The 17196-nt window shown below is 40.7% G+C and overlaps 1 protein-coding gene across 1 annotated transcript; it reads left to right on the top strand.

Annotated features, from left to right (window-relative positions):
- Nucleotides 1-8904: 8904 nt before the first annotated feature.
- Nucleotides 8905-17049, top strand: nars2 (asparaginyl-tRNA synthetase 2, mitochondrial). Its single transcript, XM_049576291.1, has 14 exons — nt 8905-9245; nt 9984-10093; nt 10211-10331; nt 10468-10608; nt 10685-10765; nt 12492-12586; nt 12736-12868; nt 13890-13988; nt 14121-14158; nt 14263-14329; nt 14440-14577; nt 14714-14811; nt 16699-16725; nt 16814-17049. Exons 1-14 carry the CDS (start codon nt 9084-9086, stop codon nt 16956-16958), a joined length of 1455 nt encoding a protein of 484 aa, XP_049432248.1. The 5' UTR covers nt 8905-9083; the 3' UTR covers nt 16959-17049.
- The last annotated feature ends 147 nt before the right edge of the window (nt 17050-17196 follow it).

The raw sequence follows: 17196 nt of genomic DNA on the forward strand, positions 1-17196 counted from the left end.
CCGGACTCCAGCAGGGTCTTGGTGGTCTTGATGGACTCACTGGAGGCGGAAGCCGCAGCTGCAGCTGCCGTCTCCCATCACATTTCCCCTGACAGGTGTGAACAAAGGACCCAGAGAAATGTCACTGCAGCATTTTTAAGTCACTCGGACACCGCTTGCATTCAGGAATGAAACTGCCTTTGCACATTATGCAAATCATATTGACAGCATATCTAATGCTTTTATTAGGCTAATTATGCCTAAGGTCAAATCTGTTCACAGCTAAAGGATCAGTACCCACACAAACTAAGTGTCTGGAAGTGTTTTGGTCGACTCAGAGGCTAGCTAATGCCTAATGTCTTAGGACAGCTTATCATGTTGCACTTTATGTCCATGAAAAAATAGGTGTTATTGATTTCTGTGTATGACACGAGCACCGGTGATGATCAGTGAGGGGCTGTCTTCACTGTGTCGCACGACAGCTTTGATGAATAGTAAAGATACAGAAAGATGTGTTTTGGAAATGGTTTCATCAAATGTACGAAGCCAAGTTTCCCCGGCACTCTTTATGATACACAACAACATCCTTTAAAACATCTACAGACGCACCTCTCTCCATCATGTGAGAGTGTGATGACAGAGAGGAGACGTTAATCATAGACAGAAGCAAAGAAGAGCCATAAAGGTAAGGTGTGTCCTCAGTGGAGATTCTCTGTTGTCAGGGTTGAAACAAGGCACATGTATATTTAATAGGCTTGAGCTGCTGCAAAGTATTTAACAGCAGGACATATTAAAAATATATAAAGCAGTAGAGGAGGTGGTGTATACTTTAAATTAGTCAGGTTTCCTCAGGTCAAAAGGTTAATTTTATGTGAAGAAGTTCAAACCCCTCTTTTGTGTGAAATATTTGAGCCCTCCTCGTACTTTTGGTGTAGGATTAGTTAAGATCAGTTCGTGCTCGCTTGACTCAACTGCAACTTCACACTGATGGGAGTGTTGGATGTGTGCACAGACAAAACACAAAATCAAACCTTAACTGAGGGTGAAACTGCCCAAATCTGTCATGTTACCTGTCTTTGTCATGGGTGGATTATGAGATAAGGTGCCCCAGGGCACAGATATGCAAAAGTTGTTATTTGCATCTTTCTTATTCTGTGTCTCTTTGCAGCTCCTTTGCATCTCTATGTGGTCTTTTTTGTGTCTCTTTGTGATAGAGTCTCTTCCTGGTAGGTGATTTGAGTGACATTTTGCAGATGAAGGGCAGGGGGCCTCTGACACTTCGGGCCCCTGGGCCTATGCCCGGTAGGCCCATTCCATAATGGTTTTTATGACTAAAATTCTATTATTCATGACATGCCTTCTTTGGCCAGGTGATGCAGGCAATGTGAAGGAAAATATGGTATCTGTAAAAAGAACTTTTACACCAAAGACAAAAAGGGACAAGGGTACCCCGCACCCCCCCACCTCCTGGTGTGGGGCAAAATCCCTGAAGTGCTCATTGCCACAGGCATATCCTTATCGCCATCGGCACTACTTACAGACAATATCTATCCTCTGTAGAACAGCTGTATAACAACTGTCTTGCCAACTTGAGAGCCAAGTGGCCTGTAGTGCAGCCACCCAAGGACACACTGTACCAACTCAAAATAGAATTCAGCCAACTATAAGGTTAAAAAAAATCACTTGTATACTTTCAGAGAAACTTTTGAGTTTTTCAGGCAAAATAAATGTGTATATATGAGAGGTTATTTGACCAATTCTACGTGATTTATATTGTTTTACACTTCGACTCAGACAATAGAAATCTGTATTTCAGTAGGAATGATGCCTTCAGGACAACAGAAATACAGCAGAGACTTTGTTTCCTTTGTCCTCCTTTGACTGATTCTGCAGTGTGTGTTTTTAGTTTGATATACAAAGCCTAAAGACAGTCTGACAGAATTATTTTGGTTACAGAACCTTTGGGCCCATTACGAATACTATTATGTAGATCAGCCTTGGGGAATGTATTTCCACGTCGTGCATTTGGATTGTGACACGGCTGGCCTCTCATTTAATTTACCCATACAAATAAGCCTGCCAGTCCAAACGCTTTAAAGTTGTGCAGAAATTTTTAGCACATTTCACAGACAGACTTGTTTTCTTTCACGTTTTTTTTTTTTACAACCCAGTTCTCTTTAAATGTCGAACTGATAAAATTGCTGAACCCTCCCCCCAACACCCAGCTTCCACAGGCAGCCACTCACTGACACACACCACCAAACCCCTGGCAAAGCATGAAAACACAATGACTATTGCTGTCAGGAAGGAAAAAATTAACCTTACGTTTTCATAGTCACTTCCTATTTGAAAGATCTTCCTGGAAGAGCTTGAATGCTGCCATTGCGTGACACACTGAGCATTATTTAGATTTGAAACAGGAAGACAGACACACACAAAAAGCCTTTTATTGGATGACTCAGATTTCTATGATCCCTCCTGGCTTATGTGGAGTTTTTATACACTGTTGTTCTACATGTGCAAATTCATTGTTTATTGGCAAGAAGCCTCAGACCAGTACATGTGCATGCAGTGGAGCAGAAGCAAGATTATAATTGTAATGCACACTCCTCAGCTCACGCTGCTTCCCTCGATGTGACTACTGTTCTGCACTTGCAAACATGAAAAACAATATTTATTTTTCCAAGAATCTGCGGCACATACCGGCACATTTTTGGCACCAGTTAAGCCATGGGATAGAAAATCAGTAATAGCTTTTAGTTTTGCTTACCCTGACTTAAAAAAGGAATATTGTGAAGTAAATTAATCACTAGAAAATTATGGAAAAAATATAGTATGCCCTGGTAAGAGACTGACCAGAAAACAGTGTTTGCTGAACACACAAGACACCAGCTCTTTTCATCAAGACCTAATGTTTCGGGAGGAGCGCAGCCATAGTGCTAACTCCCAGGTTACACTGCATGCGTTTTGTTATATCAAATAAAAAAGGTGATATTTCAGTCTCTCTGTTGCTGTACAACAATAGTGCTTGAATGGGAATTGACTGCATGAATAAATCAGATGCACAAATCAGATGCAGCTGGAAGACAGCATCATGCTGTAACAATGGAAAGAGTTTCAAAATAATTTTGTTTTTAAAAAGATTCTCGGGTCTCTGTGTACTTAGGCGTGATCTTTTGTCGTTATTTTCACAAAATTTGCCGCTCCTTTGTCCTGTAGATATGTAAAGACGCTCCCTTAATTGTGAGGGCTAGTTCAGGCAGGTCTTAATTGTTCTATAATTAACATGCAAGCATATGGGCGCAGGCCTTTGTTTTCCTAAATACACTGAAAAATAGAAACTACTTTGGTTGAATACCCACATCTTCAGTTTGATGCAGTGAGCGAGTGTAACTCAAAAGCCCACATGGAAACCCAAGACATTACCATTCATTGTTTGGCTAATTAGAGGGTAGTTGGTGTGTCTGGATAAACTGAAGTAATTAGTCATAGATTTATGGTTGGACGTCTGCTGAGACAGCAGTTGCTAACATCTACTGAAAGGGATTATTGCCTTTGTAAGGAAGCAAAAGAAGAGAAGACTGTTCTCTAATGTGATTTAATATAATATTTAATTTCATATATCTCCAGAGCAGGACAGTAGGACACAAGAAGGACAGATGGATGTGTTGCAGTCTTATAACACAGTAGAACTTTATCTTACTTTTAAATTGCCCTCGACGAAGACACTGAACAGCCCCAGGTACATCACACCACTTTACTCCAGCACTCTGACCTTTGTGATTAAATGTACATGTCTCAGATATTCTTGCGCACAGAGGAGTCAGTGTCAAACTGGACTTGCTGAACTTCCCCCATTTTAATTACACAGTGTGCCGAGGCTAATAAGTTATTTTTTATTCTACTGCAGTTGTGTTTTTAACAGGGATGAAACCAGTCATCATTCACTTATCATCAGATTGTTCCTGCTTGAACAGGGGAGGTAAATGAAATAAATCAGCGGGGGAAGGACACATTAATGATAGGGCTGTGGAGGAATGCTCCCACACAAATAGAAAAGCACAGATCTGGCTGCTGGTTTATAGTTTGCAGTTAGCGAATTGTTGATCATTTTACTGGCATTCTTGAAAAAGGACATTGTGTTTGCCCTGTAAAAAAAAAAAAAAAGTGCTTGTTGAACAAGAAGGCACTTAATAGAGAGCAGAATCTGGCTAAAAGGCTTAATAGTGTTCCGAGTTAGCTGTCAATTACCAGAGTAAAAGGCTGATTATTTGGCCAATAGTTCCACATACAAAGAGACAGACAGATGAGCAAACACACAAACAGATGGATGATATGTATACAAATACATAACCTATGCATACGGTGCAGATGAGGTAAACTCTGTGACTTCACAGCAGTTCGCAGCGATGTTAGGCGGTTAAAAATGTCTTGACAGAGTTGTAAAATCTTCAGGTGGAGCTACAGATCATAAAAATCCCATGGCAGGCGTTTTCCTTTGCAAAACCTGACTGAAAATATATGACATACACATTTTGATGAGAAATTATTATGTGCGCTGGATGTTTTGGAAGTCATCTCAGCGAGTCTAGACCCAAACTGAGAAAGCATGATGAAAGAAATACCATTTCTTAGGCTTTAAGGTGTTTTCTATACAGATAATTAGTACGCTTTTAATATTTCAGCATGTACTCAGACAATTATGCAACATTTGGCGGATGTACTAGTATCCCCACTCATACTGTACCCCTCACAAGGTAAGGAGATATATTCCAGACTTATCTGGGTTGACCTAGATATAAGTAGAATTCCTGCATCACAATTAAGAGTTAGCATTTAGGATCATTTGTGCAAATTATTCTGTAAATGAGGATAAGGGAGCTCTATCCTCATTGGGAGCTAAATTACAGAACCAGGGGAAATGAACCAGAGCCCACACTGTATCCTCTTATAGCCAGCACTGACAAGTGACGCTGCAGCAAAGAGCAAAGTGAGGACGAGAGTGAGTCGTTTCATTTGACTGAGTGTGATCGGATGAGAATAATACTGTGTGATGAGGTACAATATTTTGATATTGCCTCTCTGCTCGCCTATTTTTCATCATCTATTCTTAGCCATCTCAGGAGAGGCCTGTCTTTGACTACCTCCAGTGGAAGAGAAGAAAAAGTTCAAGTGGCAAACTGTTGTGACATTGTTAAGTTTGAAGCTGTGATATTGTTAATGCTCCTAATGGCGCGAGTCGATCTCCTCCGCACATGAGGGGAATTTCCTTTCATTGCAAAACTGAGGCATGGAAAAAAATACCCCAAATCTGTCAGTGGTCTATGTTTGGATCTGAAGGTGTGATCGGTAAAATCAAAGTCTGTGTTAACCCGATGTGCAGTAATCACCCCCCTCACTATGCTGAAGGATTGTTGCTTCCCAAAACGCAGCCTACTCGATATGAATGTTGGGTACGGTCAACATTCGTATCATAGAAAGCATTTCTGTAATTCACACAAAAAGCAAGAATTATGTAACACACTGCAGCATGAGAACAATAGTATAATCAGAGATATAACTCAATCGTTCCAACCTTCAGCCAGAGAGGGAATTATACGGAGGTTTGAGTGCAGATCAAATTTCTGACTCAGCTCTGCAGTAACTTGTCAAGTTTGACTCAGAATTAGCAACAGCAATTTCAGAAGTGCAGTTTTTTACGATTTAAATAACTTTACAGAAGACTTAGAACAGCACGCACACTTTGATGAACTTAAGCTGTAAGCCAGAAATTCTATTTCAGATCAGGTCTCTGAAAGCTATTGTCCATCACAAGGTGAAACTGTGAACAACAAAACACCTTAAACTAATTCAGCACACATAGATGTTTCATTTCTTCCTGTTTGTCTAAAAGAGACATCGTCGAACGTGAAGTCGAGCAGACCTTATTTTGCATTTTGATTACAGAGTTTGGCGGATTGCTCTGCAAGTTCCATCGCGCAAATTAGACTTGCAATTCCTGACTACTCTCATTATCATTTATACGGTGATAAATTTTAAAATGAATCAATGAATTGAGCCTTTAAAATGGGATAAACTGGTGAAAACTTCCCAGAGGTCTGTGTGAAAACACTCCAACACTCATGGTCAATTAAAATGATTGAATTCTAATTTTGTGTGATTGACTGATTACCTAATCGATTTATCATTTCATCACTATATCACTAACTCATTTGATTTTTTACAAATGCACAGTATGAGAGTTATTACCCTGTGATGGCTGCACACCATCATTTCCAAATGCTGAATGTTTTGAGCACCATTAATGGATATTTTCTCTAAACTGCAGACTTCTGAAGCTGGTCCATTAGATATCAGCCGACACAAACACAGCATTCTGGCAGTAACTGGAGAGTCGTAGGTGAAGCAGTGCAGCAGCCCAAATCTCTTTCAGTAAAGGGTTGTTAGTTCCTTTTGATTTGTGTTTGGCCGCCTGTCACCCAGACCCATTCCCTGAAATCACATCACTATAATGGTCTAATCAGCACTTAACGAGCCATGTTACATAAAATCAATGCCCCCTTCCATTTGAGAATGCAGAATATTTGGAGGGGCTGATGAAGGCTCGGGGAAGGTGCAGGTGATGCTGTCGATGTGGACAGGCGGGCCTGCCGAGAGCAGAAGATGCACTTGCCCTTTAAGTTCAGTGATCCTCCTGAGACCCAAGCTTTTACAGCAAAATCCTTTGTTTTGCTGACTAATCGTGTATTGATTTTAACAAGTTGTTAAGCCCAAATAAGGTTGTCAGGCCACTGCCAAACAACTCCTCTACCTGTAGAGGCTCCAAGAACAGAGAGCTGTATCTCCCACTGGAAGCACCATTTGACTCCTCTTCTTGATTTATTATATGGAGAGTGTAAACAGGATAACACTTTACTTTGGGCTGTTTTTCTTAGTTGTGCAACAGTTTTATAGCGACAGCACAGCATACTGTTTTCACCTCGTTTCATGCATACATCGCCTTGTGGTTTGTGGGGGAGGATGTCTGTGGAAATATATAAATACATGCGACACGCCATCAAGCATCACTCCCACGTGCAAGTTGTCACAGAATATGTCAAGCCTGCAAAAAAGGGGAAATTACAAATGAAGTTAGACTATAGATAAACACTGGGGGCATTTCAGCTTGCTGTTCCTACTGGTGCATAGAAAACAGTTCCTGGATGCAACCTGAATTCACTGTTGCACTGGGCTATCTGCTGCCGATGAAAGCCAGCAGGTCCTTTGCATTATTCTTGATAGAACTGCAGAGAGAACATAACAATGCCAGCTTGTTTCCATTTCAGTAGACCTTGGAGCTGCAAATGAATAATATATTGGAGGCAACTCAGGGGTAAATGAATAAATCTGCAGTAGGTGGGGATTTGGAAGGAGGAGTGGGAAGTGTCATAGAGCTAGAGCACTACCTTGTGGCATAGTAAGATACTGCACATTATGATAAGGGAGAGAGCAGTAGCAGATTACAGCAGTATATTCCTCTAATAAAACATACCATTAATCATTTTTTGTTTATTGATTCATTGTTAGTTGCCAAATCTGTGTTGTTTCCTGGTAACAAATTAAAGATAACCCTCTGATTGTTGGTTTCAATAGATCTGATGCTCCCCACGTCTCAACTTTGCTCTAAAGACACAGAAACATATGACACAGACGTCATGACCTCAACAAATTCCCCATTAGATTTTGCACTCTCTGCCAATGAATCGGAAAATAGAATTGTTCTGCTCCCCATTAAGATGAGACCATGTGCATAATTGCTCCGTCCATGCTGGAGATAATTAATATCAATGACCCTGCTGACTTTTCAAATGCATCATGTTGGGTTTAATGATGATGTGTCATAAGCAGCCGGAGGTGGAGACACCCAGCTCTGTGTTTGCTGGCAGACCCAGACCAGGGGCTCCAGAGCTGACAGGCGAGACCAGGTGAGTAATTGTCTATGGCATCTTATTACATTGCTGGCATGATCTGATTTACTCCAGCAGCAAATGGTGGGAATAGACCCAGTGTCGTTGTGGGTATTGGATTAACGAGGTTTACGCATAAATGGACCTCACACTGACGGCAGATAAATCATGTAAGATTAAAGAGGGTTTCCATGTGGTTATGATAGCTGTTCTTTTTGCTTTGTTACATTATTGGATCAATCCACGTGTGTTACACTTAAGAGTTGAAAATATACTTTACATTTCTCCCTGTATGTAGAAATGACTTTGGGTCTGAAGACAGGATTTAGCATGGTTCAGGAAATTTGTGAAAATTCCACACCAAGAAACACTGCCTGCCTCACAACAAGTTCATCACTTTTTTACTTACTGCTGATAGACAGTGGCTGGGACAATAAAATATAAATGTCCCTTACAGAGAAGAAAACAGGAATTTCTAGTATTTTCATTTTAGTGTTTTTCCTCTGTATTTCTCCAACAGCAGTATTCAGTCAACAGGTAAAATCAGAAGTCAGTAATCTACTTAAAATACTGCATGTTTTTCTCCTTCTTTCAAACTGATTAAAATGATTTAGAGTCGCTAGTTTATAAAGGTGATGGCATCATCTTGCCTGGGTCCAGACCTTTGACAGTCCGATATCAGTCAGGGCATCACCTGCATACTCTTCCGTTGATAATTCTCATTGTAGCTTTTTTTTTATTACATATTTATCTACACTCTGTTTATTTAAATAAAATCTCGTAAAACATACAGAACATAATTGCAACAGAAAATGGTGAAATTATAATCCTGAATTTAAAACTTCTCTTTCAAGTGGAATTTGGGGTCTTAAAAATAAAACTACAACTCCCTAGAGCAATAAAATGACTGCTGTGAGATGCCGACATCTGATTGGGTTATCCTAACCCGCGTGACTAAAATAGACGAATGACGAAAGACCCAAATAGGAAGTTTTACTATCATCCAAGCAGCACAACGTGAAAGTCAAGTTGAGCCTAATCGACTGCACCATACATCGTAAAAATACCTTTAAATGCTTTATTAATTATATTTTTGAGGTGTCGCAACATGTTGTGCTTGTAGCGGGCTTATTGTCTCAAAGTGCAGCGTCTGTCGCGATGTTTCAGGCTGCAGCTAAAACGCTTTCTGTAACAACAGCCACCTCAGTGACTCGGGGATTGTTGTTAAGTATTCGACATTATTGTGAGAGGACACCAGTGAAGCTGAGAGTGTCCGAGGCGTTTTCAGGTGCTGAATTGGGAGCAAAAATCAAAGTACAGGTAACGTTAACGCCTATTTTTATCTGTGGAGAATGTCAGCTAATTTGTGCTAATAGCTATTCTTCAGTAACATGCTGCTTATTTTAGCTACACCCAGACTTACTGACCTGACTGTATTGTCATGTATTTTCGTTGTAATTAATAAATAAATGCTACCTTGTATTAAACATTAATACTTCTTGTCATCTTAAGTTACATTTAACCATGCTTTTTTTTTTTTTTTTTTTTTAGAAAAATAGCATAAGATAGTTCATGCAAACTTAATCTAAATGCCTGGATTCTTCCTGCTGTAGCATCCGCCACTAACCCAGGGATACAGATAACTATACATGTACTTAACCTTGCACATTTATGCTTCACACGGGAATATGCCAAACAAATGTCCCCCAAAGGTCTGTTATCAAAAAGGTCATTTAACTGACTCTCAAATAGTGCCTATGCACCCTGATCTATGACAATGCTATACATACATTTTCACATTTGCGTACCAAATATAACTGCACATTGATACCAGTGTTTATAGATTTAATTGACATTTTACTGAGGAAGAATAAGGACTGAAATTCTTGAATTAACATCATACAGGTTTATACACATTACACGTAAGGGCAGAGGGTGTTGTATGTTATGATATGTGATACTGGGCTGTATAAATGAAACTAAACTGAAGAAACAAAAAGGAGATTTATCTGTGCCACCAGAAGGAACAGCCAAGTGTAGTTTGTGTCTCTGTTGCAGGGATGGGTTCACTCTGTTAGACAACAGAAGGCAAATCTCTTTCTCCACGTGAATGATGGAAGCTCTCTGCAGTCACTGCAGATCGTCGCCAGCTCCGAGCTAAATGATCGGTGAGCACTCCAGTTTTATTTCCTGTTGATAATCCTTGACAAAACACTTTTAGGTAAGGAAGCAAACACTCAAAATACACTTACTGTCTTCCCCTCTTTTTCTCTCCTTAAATTAAGGTTGCTCACATTTGGTAGTGCTGTTGAAGTCACAGGTGTTCTTAGGAAAAGTCCACACCAAAAACAGCCTGTTGAACTGGAAGCAGACCAAATCCATGTCGTTGGCAAGTGTAACCCTGTGGTAAGAAAAATAGTCTCCACAAACATCCCACACACATGTTGCTGGCTTCAAATAATGCCTCATCTAAATGTTAACTTTGTATGTGGTCATTGAATAGGAAATATAATTAATTTGGTGTTTTGTCCTGTTATTTCAGGATTTCCCCTTCAAAATCAAAGAGAGGCACAGCCTTGAGTATATTCGGCAGTTTCCTCATCTCAGGTGTAGGACAAACAACTTTAGCTCCCTGTTGAGAATACGAAGTGAGGCCACTACAGCTATTCACTCATATTTCAAGGTGAGAACATTGGTAGGAGAGTCTTTAATCAAATTCAGAGCAAGACTTTTTATGTTTATCACTTTATTTATTCCAGGAAAATGGCTTTGTGCAGATTCACACTCCAGTCATCACCTCAAATGACTGTGAAGGGGCAGGGGAGCTCTTTCAGGTCGAGGTGAGTATGTACAGATTGCTTTACAAATCTTCTTTAAGTTAAGGTCCTATACTTTAAACAGAACAGTATAAACAGTGTAACAATAAAGCTTTTTATGAATCTGAATCAATTCATGGTGTTGGTTCCTTTAAAGCCACTACAAGGAACTTTTAACTGGATATGCAAAAGTCTCTCGTTTCTGCTGATGTATGTGCGTGACCTCCAACAGCAAATGAGACCATCGGTGTGAAGATAAGCTATTTCTATATAGTGTATATCCATACCTTTAGGAAACTGTCTCCGGGTCCGCCTCAGGTTGCTTCCAGGACGAAGCGATTTACGGCACTCAGACGGCACACGTCATCTTACCTAGCGGCTTACATTTATAGTGACTCATAAATAGTCGCTATTCCTCCTCCTTGACCCAACATCTGCGGGGAGTTAAAACAGCAGCAATCATCGGGTAAAAGTTCTGTGAAAGCACTGGACTCACCAACAGTCAGCCACGTCTCAGTCACACAGAGAAAATCCAATCCTCGGGAAGTCAGGAAATCCTTCAGGATAAACGTTTTGTTCGCTAGCGATCTAGCATTTACCAGCTCAATCCTGGCAGGAGCCGGCGGGTCCACGGCGTTAGCTGTCCGGGGAGCCACACACAGAGGCTACATGTTGCGCAGATTCCCCCGTGCCAGCGGGGACTAGGAGAGCAGGGGCCGCGGGGCTGGAACACCTCATCCGGGCCGACAACAGGTATCAGCCAGGCGTCGACAGGGTCCAGCGAGTGCCGAGAAATAAAGAGGCGAGGCACCGCTCCATACTCAGTCCAAGAAGCTGTGGAAGTGCTCGCCTTGAGCCTTACCAGCCGACCGCTGCGTTTATCCCAGTGGCAGTGGCGCTTACGCCGGAGAGGTGGAGCTGAGGCGCGGCAGAGGTGAGCTGGGATCCCTGATAGGAGCGAGGGCAAAGTTTTCCCGTCTTGTTGTTTCATTCATCCCCAAAACAAACACATGTGCGAGCCAGGTAAGCGTCTTTACGACAATACGTGCTAGAGCTCATGGGAAATGTAGGCTTCATTCCGTCAAAACACTACCGCTTTTGTCCACAAGGTCGCCAAAATCAACTCAAAATGAAAGTTCCTTGTAGGGGCTTTAAGTTGAGACCTGTAAATGTGTGGAACCTTTCGACTTGTGATGCTTTTTTCCGTGACAGTCGGTTACAGCACATGCATGTTCGACAGTCAGTGCTGGCTGCGCCACAAGACTCCTCATCAACGCATTACTAGTCCTTATATTTAAGTTTACATAATTACATGTACATTCATGAGGTGTTGGAATAATTTGAAAAATGAGTTTGTGATGAAATTTCATGGCTCTTTTGCTCTTTGTTAACCAGATGTTGCTTCAACGCTCTGAGCAATTGCACTTTAGTCCAATTCAGCTGCTTCTCGTTCACTGACTGTAGCAGGCAGTGTGAACAGTACCCTACGATAGCAGTGCATGGGCGAGTGGGAAAAGTTAGGGATTCATGAACACCAATTTGTTTGACAGGCTGACCTAGTGCATACAGGACACTAAAAAGAGTCATTCAGAAAGAGTAGTTGGTTCATAGTGGCCCATCACTAAATCCTGCATGTCGATGGTTTACACGTGGTGTCACCTCCGTGGTGTAATTGTCACTCAGATCTCTAATGTGAACAGAGGGATTAATGACATTGCTTGAAACATCAAAACCTCTGCTTTTACCGCAGCCATCAGGCCCAAAGAATGATGAAGATGAGAACTTTTTCTCTGTCCCAGCCTTCCTGACTGTGTCTGGTCAGCTTCATCTGGAAGTGATGTCGGGGTGAGATAAACTATCCTCTGATGATCATCTGTCATTTTCAAAACTCACATATTGCACTTGTATGCTCTGCCCCAGAAACAAAGTGACAAACACGTGCACATGCACTGAAGAACATTTCTAATTACACCATGTCACTCATGCTCTTCCAGGGCTTTTTCTAGAGTCTACACATTTGGGCCAACTTTCCGAGCAGAGAACTCCCAAAGCAGACGCCACCTGGCTGAGTTTTACATGGTGGAGGCCGAGGTGTCCTTCACACAGTCCTTAGAGGATCTCACCAAGGTACTTTATGTCATAGTCCTCAAATACAGTATTGCTCCATTATATCAGTCAAAGTAGCACATTGGTTAACATGATAAAGCCTGTTTACCAATTTTAACTCAATAAATTCTTACCTTTATAAAAGCCATTAGTTTATGTTGAATTTGGCTTGCTATTAAAATAAAATTCCAGGATTTGAAATGTAGAGTTATGTAGAGTCTTTGAAATTTCTTCGATACTGCCTGAAATGCTGGATCGGTTATCGGCAAGTACGCAAGTCTATGCGCCGATCCGATAGTAGTAATTCGTTAAAAAATGTTTTAAGTAGGCTCACATCTGGATAAAATGGCAGTTTTCCCAGATATTTTTCTGTGCCGTTTTGAGATGGTAACCTACCTAGCAAGTTGCATCGTGCATCTGCTGGCAACTAATGTTTTAGAGCTGCGAAGAAGACCGTTTCTATCAAAGAGTATAACATTAGCCGTGAGCAAAATGTCGATTTAGATTACAAAGGAACGTTTCATGGTGTTCATTCTCTGTATGTATTTGTTGGGTTTAACTTGAGCCATCACATACAACAGTGATAGCAATCATTGGTAACAGTTCATTCTTTTTAACTGTTATTGACTGATTTGCTAGTCAGGTATCTGAATCAGTATCTGGAAGGAAAAAGTTGTACCGGAACGTCTGTATTAAAGGTTTGAAGTGTATTTATACGTGCTGTACTATGTGCTGCTGAAGATTTGTCATCTTTATTTTCTCTCAGAGTTTCTTTACATACTTGTTGGGGGATCACTTTGTCCAGGGAACGGAGACTAAGTAGCTTTAAAGTTGTCTGGTAACCTTTGATAAAACACAGTCATCACACACTGGCTAAATCTGTAAATATGAGGATCTTGGATGAAGTGAACGGATGTCACATCACATCAATTTCTGTGTACTGAAGTTCAAATTTTTCTCTCGCCTTGTGTGACTTTTAAAGTCGCCCTTACCCACAGTTGCCCAGCAAGCTTTAATTATTAATCTGGGCCCCACTCCGTAGGTCATGGAGGACGTGTTCAGATCTGCCACGGAGCATGTCTTGGCTCACTGTGCGAAGGATGTGGATTTGTTTCACAAGCATGTGACTCCTGGGCACAGGGTGAGTCCTGAAGGACGCTTATTTAACTTTGGTACATAACCTGACTCCTTATACCAACCAGGCACAGCTGCACCTGACTCCATTATTATCTCAACTTACACTTTTTAATCTGTTGCATCCTTACACCTCAAGGACACTGTAGAGGCTATGCTGAAGAAGAGCTTCCCTGTGTAAGTCTGTTTTTCTAAACAGAGCATAAAAATGATATCAGCTAAAGAGTAAAGTCAAGTATTGAAGGTCTTGGATAAGTGATACTATCTCAATCTGCTTTCAGGATTACCTACAGTGAGGCTATCGACATTCTCAAACGCAGCTCTCAGAAATTTGCCTTCCCAACAGACGTAAGTGTTTTATTTTCTCCTTGACTACATACCTACTGATACTGCATGTTTGATATTAACACAATCATTTCACAGAGCTCCACATTGACTGTAGCTCTTCTTTTCTACAGTGGGGTTGTGACCTTCAGACAGAACATGAGAAGTACCTGGTGAAACATTGCGGCAACATTCCAGTCTTTGTCACTGATTATCCTTATGATCTCAAGCCTTTTTATGCAAGAGACAACCAGGATCATCCCAAGCATACAGTAAGACGTAGTTACACTGTTAAACATGCCGACTGCATCAATGATTTAACCACTCATTTCTCTTCTTGTAATGTCAGTTGGGTTATCGCAGCGATTTGCATATCTCCGCTGACTCCCGACTGTCATTTGTGTGCAGGCAGCTGCAGTGGACCTTCTTGTGCCAGGAGTTGGAGAGCTCTGTGGGGGCTCACTGAGAGAGGAGAGGCTGGATCTGCTGAGTGCTCGGCTAGAAGAGTAAGAACACGTTCTCCAGGGGTATTGGAAGGCCCGTGCTAATATATTTAGGCTTCGGTTGTCGATATCTGCTTAGTTGCTTTAGATTTGTTTGTATTTTAATTAATTGAGAACAGAACCCCAGCAGGGTCGTTCTGCGCTAGCTGGGGCGTTTCAGAAAGTCTGTAGTTGCGCTTTAAAATAAAAAGCCGTTTTCTGTACGACCTTTGCCAACAACTCGCACATCCCTCTGTATGCTTGCCACGTCACAGGTCTTTAAGCCCCTGACTCACCACACACATACAGTGTTAGGAAAACTAAAGAAAACATTCAACAGTTATATTGACTATACATTAAAGGAAAACTTTAGTATTTTTTAACCTGTACCCTATTTTTACATGTTTTTGTGTCTAAGTGACTAATGGGAACAACAATTTTTGAAACTGGTCCAGTATTGAGCGAGAGTGCTGGCAGCGAAAATGGCTGCAATGTAACCACGAGGGGCAATCACACACAATCAGTGTACGTCCACTAAAAGTGTTGTTGCCGCTGACAGGCTTGATTTGTTGTTTTAAGTGTCTGACAACATTATGGAAAGAATCCCTACAGAGATAGACCCTTTTCTTAAAGAGTAAGATCCTTTTTCTTTAACCGAAACAGACCTGAAATTGCTATTGCCACACTCACCACTCAGGAGAGCTTTTTCACAGCAGACGTTTTGACCTGTCATAGTAGGAAAAGCACAGGTGAATTGATAACATTAACAATGGCTCAGTTCCAGTAAGTCATACAACTAAGTCTGCATACACAATACCAGAGCCGCGCCTTAGTGTACTGCAGCTATCATTAACGTTTTTAAATATGTCTGTACTTTCCCATATGACGTCAACATGTCTGCTGTGAAGAAGGTCTCTTTAAAAAAAAATAGTAATTCTGTCATCGTAAAACACACTTAATTTAAAGTCGACAGAAATGAAATTAAACTCACAAAAACTGTTTTGGTTCGTCTTTCCACTGCCCCAACAATCACCAACTCTGGTTTGGTTGAAATAAATCCTTAAATCACCCAGTTCGATGTGAAAATGTGCCGGCTATCAACGTGCTAAAATTACTGTTTATTTAAATGGAGTCTGATGGGTTTAGCGATGGCAATTTTGGGGATATTTCTGGTTAAACAAAAAGGATCTCTTTAATAAAAATGTTGACCTCTGTAAGGGTCTGTAAGTCTATAATGTCTATAAGAGTCTATAATGTTGTTAGACACTTAGAATAACAATCTGATCCTGTCAGTGGCAAAAACAAACACTTTAAGTGAACATAAGCTGACGGCGCACAATTGCCCCAAATGGTCACATTGCAACCTGATTTTTCTGCAGCCCTCTTGCTCAATACTGGACCAGTTTAAAAAATAGTTGTCCATTACTCACTTTGACACAGAAACATGGGGAAATAGGGTCCAGGTTGAACAACACCAAAGTTACCCTTTAACATTTATTTATTTTAATCATTTGTGTAGAGGAACGTAACTGAACAATTAGCATAGAAAATATATTGTACAAAGTAATCAAGATGTGATTGCAGGTTTTACTGACCGTTTCAGGTAGCTGTGGACAAGAACAAACTTTATTTTATCTGACACTGACTGTCTGCTGTTAAAAAAAAAAAAAAGGCAGCCATGTGCTGGTGAGTTTATGCTTTGCTCCAAGTCTAACCCTCATATGTGCAGGCCCTGTTCTGAGTGTGTAACCATCAGTTAGGTGAAGAGAAGAAAGCCTGCAAAACTGCAAAGACAGTTTAGTTGTGTGCACATGGATTGATATATGAAACTTATGTCAGAGATGATTTATTCTAAGTCAAGAGTTTGTGTTTTGGCCAGAGGTTCTTACATTAATTATCCTACTTTTCCAGGGCTGGATTAAAAGACACCTACAGCTGGTAAAAGACATATTTACATTCACAACATTTTAAAAGAAACATCTTTACATACCAACAGAGTAGTAATGACACTTTTATTTATTTGCAGGTATCTGGATTTGAGGCGTTTTGGCTCCGTCCCTCATGGTGGCTTTGGACTGGGATTTGAGCGATATTTGCAATGCATTCTCGGCGTGGACAACATTAAAGATGTGATTCCTTTCCCTAGAGTTTCCCATTCTTGTCTTTTATAAAACACAGTTCCGGCCTAGTAGATTTTTTTAAGTCAGTGATGTGTGGTTTTGCTGTCTGGCAAACATCAAATAAACATGATTTTCAACCTTGTTTTAGTGTTTATTGGTTTATTTTAAATAGCATTATTTGGAAAATGTATATGCACCTGAAATATAAAAACAGTGATCATGGGTATTTGAGATGGCTCATTGAAAATGGAATTTGACTCATCAGTTGTGCATGATATACAACAAATAT

This window comes from Epinephelus fuscoguttatus, linkage group LG5, assembly GCF_011397635.1.
Source record: "Epinephelus fuscoguttatus linkage group LG5, E.fuscoguttatus.final_Chr_v1".
Lineage (NCBI taxonomy): Eukaryota > Metazoa > Chordata > Actinopteri > Perciformes > Serranidae > Epinephelus > Epinephelus fuscoguttatus.